Here is a 21833-nt window from a genome sequence, read left to right on the forward strand (position 1 = left end):
TGGTTGTTTTGGAAATGCTTTCAAAGTAAAACAAGGACTAGTGGGAAGTAAAGACTGGCTAACTTGAGTGTTGTTGTTCCAGTCTTAGAGACTTTGGGGTGAGATTGTCAGATGAATTCATCTGCTTTGAAAAGCTTTTATGATTTTTTAACAATGTTTAAAAGCTAAAGGAATGGGATTAGGACCATAAAATCCTTTACTTTTAACTTTGTTTCTTTGAACTGATTTAGTGCATTTGTATATTAGAAATAGAGATCTGATTTGGATTGGATCCTCATTGTTTGCAAAAATATGGTCTGGAAAAAATTTCCTGGACACACAAACAGTATTAAATGTTGTAATGACAAAGGACAGCTATGCTCTAACTCTCCAGTTAAGCACTTCAATTAGAAAAATTAACATCATTTAACATATAGGAATGCTTGAGACTTTTCATACATCATTAAATCCAGATGCTATATATTTATATAAAATCTTAAATTGTTCAGTGGAAAATGTTCTGTAGAAAAAGTCTAGCTGAGAAAGCAGATTATATAGTATGTAAATGGAGACATTGCGGAAAGCTATATCCTTTGTATCCTTATCTTTCAAAGATTAAAATGGAACCCAGTTATAATGCAGATGTTGGGGTAAGTTGATGTCTTAGTCCCTTCAGGCTGCTATAGCAAACTACCACAGACTGGATGTGGATGACTTTAACAACAAACATTTATTTCTCACAGTTTCTGGAGGCTGGGAAGTCTAAGATCATGGCACCAGCACATTCAGTGTCTGATGAGAACTCACTTCCTAGTTCATAGATGGCCACGTTCTTGCTGTTTCCTCACATAGTGGAAGGGGCAGGAGAGCTCTCTGGGGTCCCCTTTATAAGGTCACTAATCTCATTCATGAGGCCTCCACCCTCATGACCTAATCACCTCCCAAGGCCCCACCTCCTCATACTATCACATTGAGGGATTAGGATTTCAAAATATGTATTTTTCAGGGACACAAACATTCAGTCCATTGCAGTTAGGGGAGGGAGTTAAATATTCAACTTTTTCTTAGCTTTTGAAAGAACTCAGACTGGCTTAATTGGATTGAATGGTCTGGACAGTGTGGTCTGGTGTGGACAAGGCCTGAGATTTTAGCCTGAGGACCTGGGTTCTAGTTGTTGCTCTTTCTTGCCAGTTTCGTCACCTTGGACAAGATAACTCCTTTGGGCCTGCCTTATTTTCCATGTTTCTAAAATGTGAAGGGGCTTCCCTGGTGACGCAGTGGTTGAGAATCTGCCTGCTAATGCAGGGGACACGGGTTGGAGCCCTGGTCTGGGAAGATCTCACATGCCGCAGAGCAACTAGGCCCGTGAGCCACAACTACTGAGCCTGCGCGTCTGGAGCCTGTGCTCCACAACAAGACAGGCTGCAGTAGTGAGAGGCCCGCACACCGCAATGAAGAGTGGCCCCCGCTTGCCACAACTAGAGAAAGCCCTCGCACAGAAACGAAGACCCAACACAGCCAAAAATAAATAAATAAATAAGTAAATATTTTTTTAAAATGTGAAGAATAATATTTATCTTAATGGTTTGTTGTAGGTATGAAACAAATTAATGTAAATGAAAGTATTTTGAAAGTAGGAAAACAGATATTAGATTATTAATAACAGATTTTTATTCTCTTATTGACAAGGAACTCATCAAAGGAAATCTGAATTAGATGATTAGAGGAAAAGTTTATAGTTCTTAAAAAGATGAACAGGAAAAATTCTTTACAAATAATTCTCAGTTAGAATAAATATGGCAGGGCTTCCCTGGTGGTGCAGTGGTTAAGAATCCACCTGCCAATGCAGGGGACCACGGGTTCGAGCCCTGGTCCAGGAAGATCCCACATGCCATGGAGCAACTAAGCCCATGCGCCACAACTACTGAGCCAGTGCTCTAGAGCCCGCGAGCCACAACTATTGAGCCCACGTGCCACAGCTACTGAAGCCTGCATGCCTAGAGCCCATGGTCCACAACAGGAGAAGCCCCCGCAATGAGGAGCCCACGCACTGCAATGAAGAGTAGGCCCTGCTCGCCGCAACCAGAGGAAAGCCCACACGCAGCAACAAAGACCCAATGCAGCCAAATAAAAAGTAATAATAATAAAATAAATAAAATAAAAATAAGAAAGAATAAATATGGCGAACTTGTAGTCAGTTGTGGTTCACTAACAGGTTAGTTATAGTAGTTTCTCATTCTGATTATTTTAAAATACTACTGTAGTTGGAGGTTTGTGACTCTTCTTTCTTTTTGTGTTTAAAGTAGAAAATATATCTGCAATATCTAAAGGAAACTGTATTGTGCAGGAAGTATCATGATGGCTGGGTAGCATTCTGGAGTTATGCAATAAATTCTTTCCTGGCACATTACAGATGCAATGCAGTGGAAGAATATGTAAAATGTTTCACAGATCAAATGTCTTTATTGTGCTTAACTACACATAAATGCAGTTGTGTATCATATGTTGTCAGTCTTTTAAAAATGAATTGTGAATAAGAAACTCATATTCCAGTGGTGCTAAGTATGAATTAATACACAGCTGAATTGTCACACACTAACTGTGCTTTCTGGCCTGCAAAATAATTTGATCTTCAGTAGTAATTATAAAGAAGGCTTTACACATGGATTGGTAAATCCAAAGTAAATTTCAGACATGCTAACTCTTTGATCTTTGAAAATGACAAGGTTACAAGAGTATTGCTAAAAATACCGTAAATACAATTTGGGGTCAGTACTCTGAGCTGGATTTTGAGTACTTTATAAACCAGAAAAGGATTGTATCTTCCAGGCAAATATATAAACCTTCTCAACAAGTTTTCAGAGGATACATAGGCACTAAAAAATGCAATTTTCACACCCAACTAAAAATTTTGTGTGTTTTAGAATGTTCTCACATTTCAAACTAATCAGTATATATGTAATTTAAGCTATTGCAAATGATTGAAGTAGATGCTAAAATGACTTTATTAACCTATAAGGTAAGGAACAAAAACCAATAGGTTTTAATATAAAGGGTAGCTACATTTAATAATGTCATAATTTCAGAGAATTTCAGTCATATTTCTGAGCTGTGTCTTAAAAAGTTATTAACTTGTAACTATATTTAATGAATCAGTAGGCTAAATTTTAAGAGCACTGAGTCTCATTTGGTTAGATGTATGATAAAGTACAGAAATTATATGGTTTGACAGGCCATCTGATAAATGCAAATAAGACCAACTGTGTATGAGGATTGAATGAGTGAAATTAGCATATGGAGACTGCTTGGAAAAAGCTAAGTGTTGTAGATACAGCATTTTAAAATATGTTAACATCTAAATTTCTGTAGAAACTTCTCTGTAAGCTAAGGAAGTTCAGAGGCTGAGCGCAATCTGGTATGTGGATGGGGTCTTATATAAATAGCTTTGCCAGAATGTCTCCCAGTGTGAAAAGTCAACTGGTCTATGAAAATCCACTTGCCATGTAATGTCTTATGATGGAGAGGGTCTCTAACGACAGTATCTCCAATTTTGTTTGTTTGGATGACCACAGCTATTTCAAGATATCTATACTTTCTCACAGAATGAAGACAATCACAGAGATGGTGTGTCTAAGAAATTTCAAAAGGTGTAGGCCTCCTGACTGAAGCACAGTCAACTTATTGGATTCATTTTTTTTCATTATAGTAAGTATAAATATTTAAAGTATATTGTTTTGGCCAATGTTGACCTGTGCTCTTTGTTGAATAAATATTTGCTGTCTGTCAAATACCCTTATTGTTAGAGCTGTTTGTGTTTACATTCTTCTACAATTTCAGTTGTGTATCTGAAATGAATATAACTCCCAACATCTTTGAGGGGACAAATAAAGCCATAGAATTTGAGCTGGCAGAGCCCTTAGAGATGATCTCATTCACTTTCTTTATCCATTACAAGAAATTCCTTTGCAACATCCTTGACGGATGGTCATCTTATTCAGCTCAGCCCTGGCAGGAGAAGGGCCTGAACTATTTCACAGAACTATTTCTATGGATGTTCCACTACAAATTAAATCACAATGTCACTTTCTAAAATGTGCACCCACCTAGTTCTGCCTCTGGAACAAATCCACTTATTCTTTAATCCAAGAGGTAGTCCTGCAAAAATGTAAAGATAAATTCTCAGGTTCCCCTAGTCATCTTTTATCTCAGCTGAATATCATCAATTACCTGTGTTCCTCCATAGGAAATGGTTCGTAGACAAGTAGCTCCTGATTATTTTGTTGCCCGATTAGTCTTTAACCTGTGACTGAATGTTGGGTTCCAGGTGTGATCTTACCAGGCAGACACAGAAGGACTGTTGCCCCTTTATCTGGGTTCATGATTTAATATGGCCACAGATTATAGTCATATTATGGCTATATTTGGCGTAAAGATAGCATATAGCTATATTTTGCGTAATAGCTATGACACAGTTAGCTTAATGCATGCATTCATGTCAACTAAAATCCTTAGGTATTTTTCACATGTTCATCCAGCAATGTTTTTCTGCCCTCCTTTCCTCCGTCATGTTGATGGTATTTTGGGTCTAGCCCAGACTTTCTATCTGTCGCATATAATCCTCTTGTTTTTGGTTTTTGTCTTGTCTTGACACCAGTTATGATTAACTGCAGTGGAGTGAAGCAGAAGGGGAGGAGTTGAGAGTTAGAAATAGACCCACTAAACTAGAGTAAGGGAAGGAAGCCCGGAAAATTATTTAATCAAGCCATAGGTCCTAAGAGGAAGTTGAATCCATATAGTATGATGATGGCCATCATCATACTATAGGATGCAGGTGGAAAGTGGTGCTCCAGGCTAGTAGTTAAATCAAGGATCCTGGGATGCCCTAGCAAGGGGGAGAAGCATGAAGGTATAGGGTTCAGGGTCAGAATGGTCAGGAATATGTTAGGGCTGACCAGCAAAAGAAAGACACTTATTCATAGGTATCAGAGCCTCTGTAATGGGATTCTAGGGGTTCAAGGCAGGATACCCAGTCCCTTGAAGGAAAGACTAATGAGAGCAAAACAGTTTTTCTTGGGGGTGCTACCAGTACTAGGGCTATCTAGAGAGAGAAACTCAGACCAGGAAAGATGATAAGACTTAAGACTCAAAAAAGTGCAAGAAAGTCCATGGATGAAGGTTGCAGCCTGAACCACCAGCAAAGATGACCATGCTACTGTGATTTTTTTTAACCAGAATTGTTATAAATCCAAATATTTCCTTTTATCTGTCTTACTCTGTGCCATCTTATAGGTGGTCTGGATTTTACTAGTTAACAATTTTTTAAACGATTTAGGTAAGGCTGAATACTACATAAATCATTTCTGTAAAGAGCATTGTCTGAATACTTTAAATATGAAAATGCAAAATCCACCTTTGTTTTTCTGAAGGCAAAAATCAGTAATAGCATGGGCCCCTTAATCATTTATACTATTAGTACCTTTGCCATCAAAACATAAACATGAGAGAGAGTCCCTTCCACAGTGTTGTAACTGGGGCTTTCTTCCCCATCCATTTTTTAAGCCATTACCGTTTTGTGCCAGCTTTTAAATATTCTAAGTGGATGTGAACGTAAGTTACAAAGCAAGAGCTTGGGGGGAAGGGGATAATGTATTAAATCACAGTTTGTTCTGAACATAGAATTGGTACATCCCTCTAATCCTAAGGGATAATTTATAAAGCAGTGCTTGCTCAAGGAAGTTCCTTGTCATGGTTGAAACACAACTCTTAGGCTGTAACCGATGCTCCAGACTTGGGAGTGGAATGTGAAAGAGAGCTTATTCAGACCATTTGGAAGGTAACAAAATGTGGCCGTTAGAAATTAGTAGCATAGAACAAGTTTTCCTAATGTTGATTGAAGAAAATTCGGCTTCTGGTTTTTAGTAGCTTAGCATGAAATGAAGATGCAGGAGGAAACTAGATAGTTGCTTCACGTCCTGCACCAAATAAATACCTTTACAGATCCAATCTGGCTGTCACCAAGTGGTCTCTCATCTAAGGGACTTCACAGTGCTCAGCTGGCATAGCCTAAGGTTTCGAATGAAACCAGGAAACTTTGATACCTTTTGATCATCAGCCCTGCTTCCCAGGTTTTGCCCCTGAGCTAAATCCTACTTGGTTATGTACAAGCCTAAGAGTTTAAGCTTATTTGGGGTACTTGCTTCAGTGGTTTTTCTTTTATTTTCCTCTTCCAGTTTCTGTCCTCCTACAAGGGAAAGTCATGATTACACTAACAGAGCTAAAATGTTTAGCAGACGCCCAGTCGTCTTATCACATCCTAAAACCGTGGTGGGACGTCTTTTGGTATTACATCACCCTGATCATGCTGCTGGTGGCCGTGCTGGCTGGAGCCCTCCAGCTCACACAGAGCAGGGTTCTGTGCTGTCTTCCGTGTAAGGTGGAATTCGACAATCACTGCGCCGTGCCTTGGGACGTCCTGAAAGCCAGCGTGAACACGTCCTCCAATCCCGGGACGCCACTTCCGCCCCCCCTCAGAATCCAGAACGACCTCCACCGACAGCAGTACTCCTACATCGACGCCGTGTGTTATGAGAAGCAGCTCCACTGGTTCGCAAAGTTCTTTCCCTACCTGGTGCTCTTGCACACGCTCATCTTTGCAGCCTGCAGCAACTTTTGGCTGAACTACCCCAGTACCAGTTCCAGGCTCGAGCATTTTGTGGCCATCCTTCACAAGTGCTTCGATTCTCCGTGGACCACCCGTGCCCTGTCAGAGACGGTAGCTGAGCAGTCAGTGAGGCCCCTGACGCTCTCCAAGTCCAAGGTTTTGCTTTCTCCCTCAGGGTGCTCAGCTGATGTTGATTGCAACAAGCAGTCATTGCCCTACCCGCAGCCTGGCTTAGAGTCAGCTGGCATAGAAAGCCCAACTTCTAGCGTCCTGGACAAGAAGGAGGGCGAACAGGCCAAAGCCATCTTTGAAAAAGTGAAGAGGTTCCGCATGCACGTGGAACAGAAGGATATCATTTATAGAGTGTATCTGAAGCAGATAATAGTCAAAGTCATTTTGTTTGTCCTCATCATAACTTACGTTCCGTATTTTTTAACCTACATTACTCTTGAAATTGACTGTTCAGTGGATGTGCAGGCTTTCACTGGATATAAGCGCTACCAGTGCGTCTACTCCTTGGCAGAAATATTTAAGGTCCTGGCTTCATTTTATGTCATCTTGGTTATACTCTATGGTCTTACCTCCTCCTACAGCTTGTGGTGGATGCTGCGGAATTCTCTGAAGCAATATTCTTTTGAGGCGCTGAGAGAAAAAAGCAACTACAGCGACATCCCGGATGTCAAGAATGACTTCGCCTTCATTCTCCATCTGGCGGATCAGTATGATCCCCTTTACTCCAAACGCTTCTCCATATTCCTGTCGGAGGTCAGTGAGAACAAACTGAAACAGATCAACCTCAACAACGAATGGACGGTCGAGAAACTGAAAAGTAAGCTTGTGAAAAATTCCCAGGACAAGATAGAACTGCATCTTTTCATGCTAAACGGTCTTCCAGACAATGTCTTTGAGCTGACAGAAATTGAAGTGCTAAGCCTGGAGCTGATCCCTGAGGTCAAGCTGCCGTCTGCAATCTCGCAGCTGGTCAACCTCAAGGAGCTCCACGTGTACCATTCGTCCCTGGTGGTCGACCATCCTGCCCTGGCCTTTCTAGAGGAGAATTTAAAAATCCTCCGCCTGAAATTTACTGAAATGGGGAAAATTCCACGCTGGGTATTTCATCTGAAGAATCTCAAGGAACTTTACCTGTCAGGCTGTGTTCTACCTGAGCAGGTGAGTACCATGCAGTTGGAGGGCTTTCAGGACTTGAAAAACCTGAGGACCCTCTACTTGAAGAGCAGCATCTCCCGGATCCCACAAGTCATTACAGACCTCCTGCCTTCGCTGCAGAAGTTGTCCCTCGATAATGAGGGGAGCAAGCTGGTTGTATTGAACAACTTGAAAAAGATGGTCAATCTGAAAAGCCTGGAGCTGATCAGCTGCGACCTGGAACGCATTCCGCACTCCATTTTCAGTCTGAACCAATTTGCATGAGTTAAACCTCAAAGGAAAATAACCTTAAAACTGTGGAAGAGATCATTAGCTTTCAGCATCTCCAGAATCTTTCCTGCTTAAAGTTGTGGCACAATAACATCGCTTATATTCCGGCCCAGATTGGGGCATTATCTAATCTAGAGCAGCTCTCTTTGGACCATAATAACATTGAGAATCTGCCCCTGCAGCTTTTCCTATGCACCAACTACATTATTTGGATCTAAGCTGTAACCACCTGACCTTCATTCCAGAAGAAATCCAGTATCTGAGTAATTTGCAGTACTTGCTGTGACCAACAACAACGTAAGTAAATCCATTCTGCCCTTTATTTCGGCCAGTCATTTGAGCATCTGCTGTTTGCAGTGTGTGATGTAGTTAAAGATAATGGACTTTAAGTCATACTAAGCCTCCTGAGCTCGGCCTGTGACTACCACTTCTAGACATGTGACCGTGGAGAAATTATCAAACACTGAGCATCGGTTTTTTCATCTAATTTACAAGTTGTCATGAGATTTTATGAAAAAATATATAAGCATTTGGCACAGTTCATGGCACATAGTAGGTACTCAACAAGTGTCCTCTTTATCCTCTTTCTCTGTTTTTTACATAAACATTACAATTGAAGTGTTTTGAAACTAATACTTAGTATGGCAGTGCTTGCTTTCATTTTGGAAAAGTCTTAAGTATTTAGAAAGTTTCATAAAACTTTTCAGCTTCCAAATCTGTCATAGGAGAACTTTTTGTTAAAAATACTGTGATCATGAATTATTCATAAGTCTTTTTTTGTGATACAGTAAGAACGACTTGAAATCTCCATGCATGTCTAGAAAGACAATTCAAAATGAAAGGCCTGGTTCTATAATGCAACACTAGGCCTCCTTAGAAGCTTTTTCCAGCATCTGTGCTTTAAAAATGAACCATAATTTGCAACAGTAAAGCCAAGTTAAGGAAAACTTAACTTTGCTGAAACAAGAAAAAACAAAATAAATGAGTAGTTTCCTAGGTTAAAATGTGAAGGACGAGGAAAAAGACAAAAATTCAGGCTGGCTGAAAGGGCAAGAGAATGATGGTAACATCCATATGCGAAGAAGAAAAAAAAACCTGTCAGAAATCAGGTCTGCCAAAAGATGAAAGTGATCGTCCTCTAGTTAAAAATGGGAACTATTTTCTTCTGCTCTACCCAAAAAGGTACTATCTCCTGGACTTTTTATAATTCATATTTCATGTTAAATATAGCTACAAGCATGGTGTTGGCTAGTAAACATATTAATCACCAGACAGTATTTTCAGAAACCATGGACTGTTGGAAAAATACCAGAGAGTTGGGGAATGAGGCAAAATTCATACTGACTTTTAGAATTCTATGACTATATTCATATGTAAAAGGATAGAACCCATTATACAGTAAACAAAACATCTTCATGTCGTAAAGGATTATGAGGTTTTAAAACTCCTTTAAGATTGATCTAGATTAGCAGTTTACATCACAATTACCTGAAGGGCCTGTTAAAACACAGATTGCTGAGCCCCAGTCCAGGGTTCTGATTCAGTAAGTAGGTCTGCAGTTTGCAGTTCTAAAAATCTCAGGTGAAGCTGGTGCTGCTGGTCTGGTGACCATACTTTGAAAACTACAGGTCTAGAGATTTATCATTAGTGTCGTTTAATTATGCAGTTGATTAATACTAGTATTTTGGTTACACTTTTTCTGTTGTTAAACCTATAATAAAAAATATAAATAATTCTTTTGAAAGGCATTGGTTTCACCAAGTTGTTGTACAGTTAAATCACTCCATAAATTTTTCTTTTCTTCCAGTGTGAACAGATTAACACGCTTTTATTAAGCAATCTCTGAATATATGTAGGAAGATAATACCCCAATACTCTTCAGTTCTGCTGCTTAGGGTTACTCCATGAGGGAACAAGCCATTTTTTTTTTTTTTTTTGAGTATAATTGCTTTACAATGGTGTGTTAGTTTCTGCTTTATAACAAAGTGAATCAGTTATACATATACATATATCCCCATATCTCCTCCTTCTTGCATCTCCCTCCCTCCCACCCTCCCTATCCCACCCTTCTAGGTGGACACAAAGCACCCAGCTGATCTCCCTGTGCTATGCGGCTGCTTCCCACTAGCTATCTATTTTACATTTGGTAGTGTATATATGTCCATGCCACTCTCTCACTTTGTCCCAGCTTACCCTTCCCCCTCCCCGTGTCCTCAAGTCCATTCTCTATGTCTGCGTCTTTATTCCTGTCTTGCCCCTAGGTTCTTCAGAACCTTTTTTTTTTTTAGACTCCATATATTTGTGTTAGCATACGGTATTTGTTTTTCTCTTTCTGACTCACTTCACTGTGTATGACAGACTCTAGGTCCATCCACCTCACTACAAATAACTCTATTTCGTTTCTTTTTATGGCTCAGTGATATTCCATTGTATATATGTGCCACATCTTCTTTATCCGTTCATCTGTCGATGGACACTTAGGTTGCTTCCATATCCTGGCTATTGTAAATAGAGCTGCAATGAACATTCTGGTACATGACTCTTCTTGAATTATGGTTTTCTCAGGATATATGCCCAGTAGTGGGATTGCTGGGTCATATGGTAGTTCTATTTTTAGTTTTCTAAGGCATCTCCATACTGTTCTCCATAGTGGCTGTATCAGTTTACATTCCCACCAACAGTGCAAGAGGGTTCCCTTTTCTCCACACCCTGTCCAGCATTTATTGTTTGTAGATTTTTTGATGATAGCCATTCTGACTGGTGTGAGGTGATACCTCGTAGTTTTGATTTGCGTTTCTCTAATGATTAGTGATGTTGAGCATCCTTTCATGTGTTTTTTGGCAATCTGTATATCTTCTTTGGAGAAATGTCTATTAAGGTCTTCTGCCCATTTTTGGATTGGGTTGTTTGTTTTTTTGATATTGAGTTGCATGAGCTGCTTGTAAATTTTGGAGGTTAATCCTTTGTCAGTTGCTTCATTTGCAAATATTTTCTCCCATTCTGAGGGTTGTCTTTTCGTCTTGGTTATGGTTTCCTTTGCTGTGCAAACTTTTAAGTTTCATTAGGTCACATTTGTTTATTTTTGTTTTTATTTCCATTTCTCTAAGAGGTGAGTCAAAAAGGATCTCGCTGTGATGTATGTCATAGAGTGTTCTGCCTGTTTTCCTCTAAGAGTTTGATAGTGTCTGGCCTTACATTTAGGTCTTTAATCCAGTTTGAGTTTATTTTTGTGTATGGTGTTAGGGAGTGTTCTAATTTCATTCTTTTACATGTAGCTGTCCAGTTTTCCCAGCACCACTTATTGAAGAGGCTGTCTTTTCCCCACTGCATATTCTTGCCTCCTTTATCAAAAATAAGGTGACCTTATGTGCGTGGGTTAATCTCTGGGCTTTCTATCCTGTTCCATTGATCTATATTTCTGTTTTTGTGCCAGTACCATACTCTCTTGATTACTGTAGCTTTCTAGTATAGTCTGAAGTCCAGGAGCCTGATTCCTCCAGCTCGGTTTTTCTTTCTCAAGATTGCTTAGGCTATTCGGGATTTTTTGTGTTTCCATACGAATTTTGAAATTTTTTGTTCTAGTTCTATGGAAAATGCCATTGGTAGTTTGCTAGGGATTGCATGGAATCTGTAGATTGCTTTGGGTAGTATAGTCATTTTCACAATGTTGATTCTTCCAATCCAAGAACATGGTATATCTCTCCATCTGTTTGTGTCGTCTTTAATTTCTTTCATCAGTGTCTTATAGTTTTCTGTATACAGGTAGTTTGTCTCCTTAGGTAGGTTTATTCCTAGGTATTTTATTCTTTTTGTTGCAGTGGTAAATGGGAGTGTTTCCTTAATTTCTCTTTCAGATTCTTCATCATTAATGTATAGGAATGCAAGAGATTTCTGTGCATTAATTTTGTATCCTGCTACTTTACCAAATTCGTTGATTAGCTCTAGTAGTTTTCTGGTAGCATCTTTAGGATTCTCTATGTATAGTATCATGTCATCTGCAAACAGTGACAGCTTTACTTCTTCTTTTCTGATTTGGATTCCTTTTATTTCTTTTTCTTCTCTGATTGCTGTGGCTAAAACTTCTAAAACTACGTTGAATAATAGTGCTGAGAGTGGGCAACCTTGTCTTGTTCCTGATCTTAGTGGAAATGGTTTCAGTTTTTCACCATTGAGGACGATGTTGGCTGTGGCTTTGTCATATATGGCCTTTATTATGTTGAGGTAAGTTCCCTCTGTGTCTACTTTCTGGAGGCTTTTTATCACAAATGGGTATTGAATTTTGTCGAAAGCTTTCTCTGCATCTATTGAGATGATCATATGGTTTTTCTCCTTCACTTTGTTAATATGGTGTATCACATTGATTGATTTGCATATATTGAAGAATCCTTGCATTCCTGGGATAAACCCCACTTGATCATGGTGTATGATCCTTTTAATGTGCTGTTGGATTCTTTTTGCTAGTATTTTGTTGGGGATTTTTGCATCTATGTTCATCTGTGATATTGGCCTGTAGTTTTTTTTCTTTGTGACATCTTTGTCTGGTTTTGGTATCAGGGTGATGGTGGCCTCGTAGAATGAGTTTGGGAGTGTTCCTCCCTCTGCTATATTTTGCAAGAGTTTGAGAAGGAAACATGTTAGCTCTTCTCTAAATGTTTGATAGAATTCGCCTGTGAAGCCATCTGGTCCTGGGCTTTTGTTTGTTGGAAGATTTTTAATCACAGTTTCAATTTCAGTGCTTGTAATTGGTCTGTTCATTTTTTCTATTTCTTCCTGGTTCAGTCTCGGAAGGTTGTGCATTTCTAAGGATTTGTCCACTTCTTCCAGGTTTCCATTTTATTGGCATATAGTTGCTTGTAGTAATCTCTCATGATCCTTTGTATTTCTGCAGTGTCAGTTGTTACTTCTCCTTTTTCATTTCTAATTCTATTGATTTGAGGCTTCTCCCTTTTTTTCTTGATGAGTCTGGCTAATGGTTTATCAATTTTGTTTATCTTCTCAAAGGACCAGCTTTTAGTTTTATTTATCTTTGCTATAGATTCCTTCATTTCTTTTTCATTTATTTCTGATCTTATCTTTATGATTTATTTCCTTCTGCTAACTTCAGGGTTATTTTTTTCTTCTTTCTCTAATTGCTTTAGGTGTAAGGTTACTTTGTTTATTTGAGATTTTTTTTGTTTTTTAAGGTAGGATTGTATTGCTATAAACTTCCCTGTTAGAACTGCTTTTGCTGCATCCCATAAGTTTTGGGTCATCGTGTTTTCATTTTCATTTGTTTCTAGGTATTTTTTGATTTCCTCTTTGAACTCTTCAGTGATCTCTTGGTTATTAAGTAGTGTATTGTTTATCCTCCATGTGTTTGTATTTTTTACAGATTTTTTCCTGTAATTCATATCTTGTCTCATAGCATTGTGGTCAGAAAAGATACTTGATACAATTTCAATTTTCTTAACTTTACCAAGGCTTGATTTGTGACCCAAGATATGATCTATCCTGGAGAATGTTCCATGAGCACTTGAGAAGAAAGTGTATTCTGTTGTTTTGGATGGAATGTCCTATAAATATCAATTAAGTCCCTCTTGTTTAATGTATCATTTAAAGCTTGTGTTTCCTTATTTATTTTCATTTTGGATGATCTGTCCATTGTTGAAAGTGGGCTGTTAAGATCCCCTACTCTGATTGTGTTACTGTCGATCTCCCCTTTTATGGCTGTTAGTATTTGCCTTATGTATTGAGGTGCGCCTATGTTGGGTGCATAAATATTTACAATTGTTATATCTTCTTGGATTGATCCCTTGATCATTATGTAGTGTCCTTTTTTTTCTCTTGTAATAGTCTTTGTTTTAAAGTCTATTTTGTCTGATATGAGAATTGCTACTCCAGCTTTCTTTTGATTTCCATGTGCATGGAATATCTTTTTCCATCCCCTCACTTTCAGTCTGTATGTGTCTCTAGGTCTGAAGCGTGTCTCTTGTAGACAGCATATATACGGGTCTTGTTTTTGTATCCATTCAGCCAGTCTGTCTTTTGGTTGGAGCGTTGAATCCATTTACATTTAAGGTAATTATCGATATGTATGTTCCTATTACCATTTTCTTAATTGTTTTGGGTTTGTTATTGTAGGTCTTTTCCTTCTCTTGTGTTTCCTGCCTAGAGAAGTTCCTTTAGCATTTGTTGTAAAGCTGGTTTGGTGGTGCTGAATTCTCTTACCTTTTGCTGGTCTGTAAAGGTTTTAATTTCTCCATCAAATCTGAATGAGATCCTTGCTGGGTAGAGTAATCTCGGTTGTAGGTTTTTCCCCTTCATCACTTTAAATATGTCCTGCCACTCCCTTCTGGCTTGCAGAGTTTCTGCTGAAAGATCAGCTGTTAACCTTATGGCGATTCCCTTGTATGTTATTTGTTGTTTTTCTCTTGCTGCTTTTAATATTTTTTCTTTGTATTTAGTTTTTGATAATTTGATTAGTATGTGTCTTGGCGTGTTTCTCCTTGGATTTATCCTGTATGGGACTCTCTGTGTTTCCTGGACTTGATTAACTATTTCCTTTCGCATATTAGGGAAGTTTTCAACTATAATCTCTTCAAATATTTTCTCAGTCCCTTTCTTTTTCTCTTCTTCTTCTGGGACCCATATAATTCGAATGTTGGTGTGTTTAATATTGTCCCAGAGGTCTCTGAGACTGTCCTCAATTCTTTTCATTCTTCTTTCTTTATTCTGCTCTGCAGTAGTTATTTCCACTATTTTATCTTCCAGGTCACTTACCTGTTTTTCTGCCTCAGTTATTCTGCTATTGATCCCTTCTAGAGAATTTTTAATTTTATTTATTGTGTTGTGCATCATTGTTTGTTGGCTCTTTAGTTCTTCTAGGTCCTTGTTAAACATTTCTTGTATTTTCTCCATTCTATTTCCAAGATTTTGGATCATCTTTACTATCATTATTCTGAATTCTTTTTCAGGTAGACTACCTATTTCCTCTTCATTTGTTAAGTCTGGTGGGTTTTTTTGCTCCTTTATCTGCTGTGTATTTCTCTGTCTTCTCATTTTGCTTAACTTACTGTGTTTGGGGTCTCCTTTTCGCAGGCTGCAGGTTCATAGTTCCCGTTGTTTTTGCTGTCTGCCCCCAGTGACTAAGGTTGGTTCAGTGGGTTGTGTAGGCTTCCTAGTGGAGGGGGTTAGTGCCTGTGTTCTAGTGGATGAGGCTGGATCTTGTTTTTCTGGTGGGGAGGTCCGCATCCAGTGGTGTGTTTTGGGGTGTCTGTGACCTTATTATGATTTTAGGCAGCCTCTCTGCTAATGGGTGGGGTTGTGTTCCTGTCTTGCTAGTTGTTTGGCATAAGGTGTCCAGCACTGGAACTTGCTGGTCGTTGAGTGGAGCTGGGTCTTAGCGTTGAGATGAAGATCTCTGGGAGATTTTCGCTGTTTGATATTACATGGAGCTGGGAGGTCTCTTGTGCACCAATGTCCTGAACTTGGCTCTCCCACCTCAGTGGCACAGCCCTGACGCCTGGCTGGACCACCAAGAGCCTGTCATCCACACGGCTCAGAGTAAAAGGGAGAAAAAAAAGAAGGAAAGAAAGAAGATAAAATAAGATAAAATAAGATAAAATAAGATAAAATAAATAAAATAAAATAAAAAATAAAAAAACAGAAAAAAAATAATAAAATAAAACAAAATAAATAAAAAAAATAAACTAAAATAAAATGTTATTAAAATAAAAAATAATTATTAATAAAAAAATTTTTAAGTAATCAAAAAAAGAAAGAAAGAAAGAAAGAAAGACGAGAGCAACCAAACCAAAAAACAAATCCACCAATGATAACAAGCGCTAAAAACTATACTAAAAAAACAAAAAAACCAAAAAAAGCAGACAGACAGAACCCTAGGACAAATGGTAAAAGCAAAGCTATACAGACAAAATCACACACAGAAGCATATACATACACACTCACAAAAAGAGAAAAAGGGAAAAAATATATATATATTGCTCCCAAAGTCTACCTCCTCAATTTGGGATGATTTTTTGTCTAATCAGGTATTCCACAGATGCAGGGTACATCAAGTTGATTGTGGAGATTTAGTCCACTGCTCCTGAGGCTGCTGGGAGAGATTTCCCTTTCTCTTCTTTGTTTGTACAGCTCCCGGGGTTCAGCTTTGGATTTGGCCCTGCCTCTGCGTGTAGGTCGTCTGAGGACGTCTGTTCTTCACTCAGACAGAACGGGGTTAAAGGAGCAGCTGATTTGGGGGCTCTGGCTCACTCAGGCCGGGGGGAGGGAGGGGTACGGATGCGGGGCGAGCCTGCGGCAGAGGCCGGCATGATGTTGCAGCAGCCTGAGGCGCACTGTGTGTTCCCCCGGGGAAGTTGTCCCTGGATCACGGGACCCTGGCAGTGGCGGGCTGCACAGGCTCCCGGGAGGGGAGGTGTGGAGAGTGACCTGTGCTTGCACACAGGCTTCTTGGTGGTGGCAGCAGCAGCCTTAGCATCCCATGCCCATCTCTGGGGTCTGCGCTGATAGCCGTGGCTTGTGCCCGTCTCTGGAGCTCCTTTAACCGGCACTCTTAATCCCCTCTCCTCGCGCACCAGGAAACAAAGAGGCAAGAAAAAGTCTCTTGCCTCTTCGGCAGGTCCAGACCTTTTCCTGGACTCCATCCTGGCTAGCTGTGGCGCACTAGCCCCCTTCAGGCTCTGTTCACGCAGCCAACCCAGTCCTCTCCCTGGGATCCGACCGAAGCCCGAGCCTCAGCTCCCAGCCCCCGCCCACCCCGGCGGGTGAGCAGACAAGCCTCTCGGGCTGGTGAGTGCTGCTCAGCACTGATCCTCCATGCGGGAATCTCTCCGCCCTCCGCATCCCTGTGGCTGCGCTCTCCTCCATGGCTCTGAAGCTCCCCCCTCTGCCACCCGCAGTCTCCGCCCGCGAAGGGGCTTCCTAGTGTGTGGAAACCTTTCCTCCTTCATAGCTCCCTCCCACTGGTGCGGGTCCCGTCCCTATTCTTTTGTCTCTGTTTTTCCTTTTTTCTTTTGCCCTACCCAGGTACGTGGGGAGTTTCTTGCCTTTTGGGCGGACTGAGGTCTTCTGCCAGCATTCAGTAGGTGTTCTGTAGGAGTTGTTCCACATGTAGATGTATTTACGATGTATTCGTGGGGAGGAAGGTGATCTCCATGTCTTACTCTTCCGCCATCTTGAAGCTCCTCCTGACCACTCCATACATTTTTGAAAGTCGTGGCTGATTAAATTGTCAGCGGGCCATGAATTATCTAAATGTATAAGCAGGTTAACAGCTTTCTGTAGTTCAGTGTTAACTTTAAGATCATTGGTACCTTTGACACCAAGTTTACTGACTTCTTGATTGTGTCTAAAAGGGAGACTAGGTATTAGTATCAGACATATTTTGTCTTGAAGGGTACTTGGTAGCATATGAAAAATCTTATGCTGAAGATAGTTTATGGCCAAAGTACAATGGTGTCTTTGGCTGTGTTGTCTCAGAATTGTGATAGCCAGCAGTTGTGGAGCATCCTCCGGACCATAATGATGACCGTGACACCTTTGAATGGGTAAGGACCACTTTCATCAGAACTATGAAGAGACTTACCTGCTAAGGATGTGGAGAAACTGGAACTCAGAAGACAGTGACCAGAGAGATGAAAAGTTCCCCTCTGATGGGATAGTGTATCCTAATTATAGGAAGTATTGGGGAGGGAAGGGAGAGAGAATAGTCCACAATATTGGTCTTTGAATATTTGGAAGACATTACATAGGAAAGAAGGCTTACTGGGAGTAGCTGCAAGTGTTAGAGCTCGGACAAGCAGGAGAAGATTTCTCATCTTTCCTCAGAAAGCTGTCCAAAGACTGAATGAACATTTGAGAAGGGAGAAGTGATTTTCTTATTAATAAAACTGTCCAGATATAAATTGTTAACCACTTGGTAGGAATATTGTTAAAGGGAATTAAGGATTCATGTTTCATATAGGGATTTAACTAATTTCAAGGTTCCTTCTTGAAACCTTAAGGTTCTCATGAGTCTATGAAGTAGACCAAAATATTTATAAAAATTAGAAAATAAAACATCAGACCTGCTGCATAAATACTTAGATGTGCATATACTCAGAAACGTGAGTTGATTCCTCCATTTGGAATGGAGGTTGGTAAAGATTCCTGAAAGAACAGTTTTTAAAGACTTCTTTTTTTTTTTTTAAACATCTTTATTGGAGTATAATTGCTTTACAATGGTGTGTTAGTTTCTGCTTTATAACGAAGTGAATCAGCTATACATATACATATATCCCCATATCTCCTCCCTCTTGCGTCTCCCTCCCACCCTCCCTATCCCACCTGTCTAGGTGGACACAAAGCATGGAGCTGATCTCTCTGTGCTATGCGGCTGCTTCCCACTAGCTATCTATTTTACATTTGGTAGTGTATATATAAGACTCTTCTTTTTTAAAGACTTGGGCAGTGTGTCAGGCTTATAGATGGAGGCAACAAATACTAACTCTGGGGTTAAGCAGAAAAGACATTTATTGAAAGGCTGTCATGTATCTCATATTATCACTGAAAAGGCTGAAGAATGAAGCTTGGAAAACAATCAAGCACAAAGTTAGATAGCAAAAGAAATGCAGCCAAAATCATAGTAGAAAAGTAAAATGAAGAAGATACCTTGACACTGACCATACCAGCACTGGGCACCAATGCTACCCCGAAAATGCTGCTGCTGCTACTGTGGCCCTTGCCCTCCCACAAAATCGGTTCTTCATGGTTTCTGCTTCTTTGTGACACAAGGCCCACATCTGAGCACCTGATAGAGCTTCAGAATGCTCACACTCGAGCTGTAAGTTATCTGGGAACACAAGGATCTTGTGTTTTCAGTTCCTCTAGTTTGAAGTGGGCTCTGCTTCCCACCAAGAGTCCCACCAAGATAAGGTAGGGAATTCTCAGGACATAGAAGATGTGGGGCAGCCCCCCCAAATGACAGACATTCACTGAGAGGGCACTCCAGAGTTTACTCCACTGAATAGTAATAAGTTTTATCACCAAAAAAATTAAACATTTTTTAGCATATTTTTGCTGCAGGATTCCTCAGAGACTTTAACATATGAACATGCATTGTGCTTCTCCAAGAGGGAGATATGGTGTGCAACGTTTGCCACACATAGTTGAGCAAGGCGTTCTTTTCCATGGTAATTCTTGGGAAGAGTGTTCCTGAGAACATTGACTGGGGAAATGTGAAAGGATAGAGGTCATGCCCAGAGGATTGCAACAGGCATCGGCAGATGTAATAAGAGATGAGAGCCTTTAGAAGGTGGGTCAGGGTGGAGAGTGCCTTGAATTCTACCAGTCTAGTTCAAGTTTGAGTCATTGGATAGTAGCTGAGGTGAGGCTTGAGCCTGAAGGTGCTAGTTAGCCTGAATCAGTACCTTCAAAGGAGGCTCTGGTTGTAGCATACACAAGGGTTGGGAGAGGACAATCAAGAAACAAAACCCTGTGGAAAGGTTTAATCATTATGATTTAGAAGTAGGAATATAGATTAGGAGACTCTTATATCTGAAAGGAACACTCTGGGTCATTGGTCCTGAGGTCAGCAAACTACAGCCTGGGAGCCAGATCCTCCCACAGCCTGACCTAAGAATGGCTTTTACATTTTTAAGTGGTTGGGGGAAAAAATCAAAAGAATAATAATAATATTTCATCACATATGAAAATTATATGAAATTCAAATTTCAGTGTCCATGAATAAGTTGCATCGTTCTCCTTAGTGGGCCTGTATTACGAAGAAATTGTACTGAATTGTGTTATTGTATTTTTAATTACATCACTTAAATGTATGAAATTTTTTCTCTCTTGTTATTATAAGTACCTACATAATATTTTCAGTTTTGCCACTTGCCCTGCAAAACCTAAAATATTTACTGTTCCGCTCCTTTAGAGAAGAACTTTGCCAATCTCTGTTCTAGTCCACTGCCTTCACTTTACTGATACTGAAACTGAAGCTCAGAGCAATTTGCCTGAGGTCCGACGCTTCCCAGTGATGGATCTGGGATGGAACCCATGTTCCGGCTCCTGCTCTAGTGCTCTTTCTCCTACAGCTCAGATGCATCAGTCCAAATGATGTTCCACGGGAAGCAGCGGTGTGTGTAGATGATGGGAGAGCAAGAGGCAGCGTCCACCTCTATCCAGTGCCGAAGTGTAATGGGATGATGATGGTGTTGAATGTGACAGAGAAGCACAGGAAAGGGGGAGGATTTAATAACCTCCCTCAAATCTTAAAAACCACTCCAGTTTACACCTAGGTCTTCCAGTTTCTCCATTTCTGCATTTAATGCAACTCAAAGACTTTTAGCCCAGAAGGTGAATAATGTAGAAATTCCTTCTGCAGATCATTTATGTGGCAATGCTCCTTGTTGGTTTTGGTATTACCACTTAGATATGGAAATATTCAGCTTTGCTTCTTGAAATGATTGGATTTTATAGATTCAGGTTGACATGTTCCGAGATAGCATGTGTCAATGGCCAGAAAAATAGGAAATCTGACACCGAAAAGAATTCTGAAATGAGGTCCCAGCCTCTGAGAAACAGTGGAATATTTAATTATCAATGTCAGCCATGAATATAGGATGAGAACCATCCTTCCTTGGATGTTCTGGGGGCTTCAGTACATTTTGTTGAAAGTATTTGGTTGCCAGAAAATTCTAGGATATAGAGTGATAATGTAACCATAGTGAGGTTTTTTTTTCAGTTTATTTCATAGTTTATTAAATATATGTAATACAGTTTATTCTATAAAACCATTCTGTTTATATAGTTTATCATCTGATAGTCTGTAAACATTTCTTTTGATTTTTTGAGAAGAAATCAGTGGTCCACTGGGGAAATTTTTTCCTTTCTGGCTCATGTATTATATGGTTTAAGAAAGAGCATGCTAAATGAATTCAGTATAAATAAATGCTATCTAAACATTTTTTAAAAATTTATTGGCTCAGGCAAAATTTGTAAGTCGATTTTTCAAGATAAAACTGCCGACTTGAAAGAAAGTCTTGAGTCTCTAACACAGCTGCCCAGCCTCCTTTAGCAAAATTGAATTCCAGTACGTGAGTTAAGGCCCTGTGCTTGAGCTGGGTGACGATGCTGGGAGAAAGCCCCTGAGACGGATACTTACCGCTCCGGAAGTGTGCCGTTAACCACGGTCCTTAACTCACTTTTACGACACAACTGAGGGGCCGACCCCAGAGGCTCACTCTCATTGCCTGGGGAAATCCCTCGCCTGTACTCTGGGGGCTGAGAAGAAGCTAAAATCACAAATTCAGAGAGATGAAAGAAGATGGGTGAGACATGGTAGTGTTGACAGCCAGACAGAAGGAGAATGAGGACAACGGCTTTAGGGTCTCCACTCAATAGGAAATCAGTGCAATCAAGCAAGGCACCTGCTGGGGCCTGGAAGCTGAATGAGGAAGGGAGATTGGGATTCCTTGTTGCAGCCCTGGTTAAGGCACCCTTCTTCCTAACAGCCATTGTAGACTAATGATTTCTATAATTGTTTCATACTTCTCTCCCCCGTTAGACCAGTGCTTCTCAAATGGGAGCAACTTTACCCTGCGGAAGACATTAGTCTAGAGACATCTTTAGTCGTCACAGCTAGAGAGGGGAGTGGCACTGGCATGTAGTGGGTAGAGGCCAGAGATGCTGCTAAACATTCCACAATGCACAGGACAGCCCCACAAAAAGAATTATCCCACCCCAAATGTCAACAGTGCCAAGGTTGAGAGAC

The 21833-nt window shown here is 40.2% G+C and overlaps 1 protein-coding gene across 1 annotated transcript in view; it reads left to right on the forward strand.

The window, feature by feature from the left end:
* Nucleotides 1-21833, forward strand: part of LRRC8B (leucine rich repeat containing 8 VRAC subunit B) — a 70666-nt gene that overhangs the window by 43488 nt on the left and 5345 nt on the right. The window contains 6 exon segments of the mRNA XM_036853086.1: nucleotides 3582-3684; nucleotides 6210-8059; nucleotides 8061-8081; nucleotides 8083-8272; nucleotides 8275-8352; nucleotides 8355-8374. Coding sequence (XP_036708981.1) covers nucleotides 6236-8059; nucleotides 8061-8081; nucleotides 8083-8272; nucleotides 8275-8352; nucleotides 8355-8374 — 2133 coding nt within the window. The 5' untranslated portion in view covers nucleotides 3582-3684; nucleotides 6210-6235.

This window comes from Balaenoptera musculus, chromosome 1 (genome assembly GCF_009873245.2).
Source record: "Balaenoptera musculus isolate JJ_BM4_2016_0621 chromosome 1, mBalMus1.pri.v3, whole genome shotgun sequence".
In the NCBI taxonomy this organism is placed as follows: Eukaryota; Metazoa; Chordata; class Mammalia; order Artiodactyla; family Balaenopteridae; genus Balaenoptera; species Balaenoptera musculus.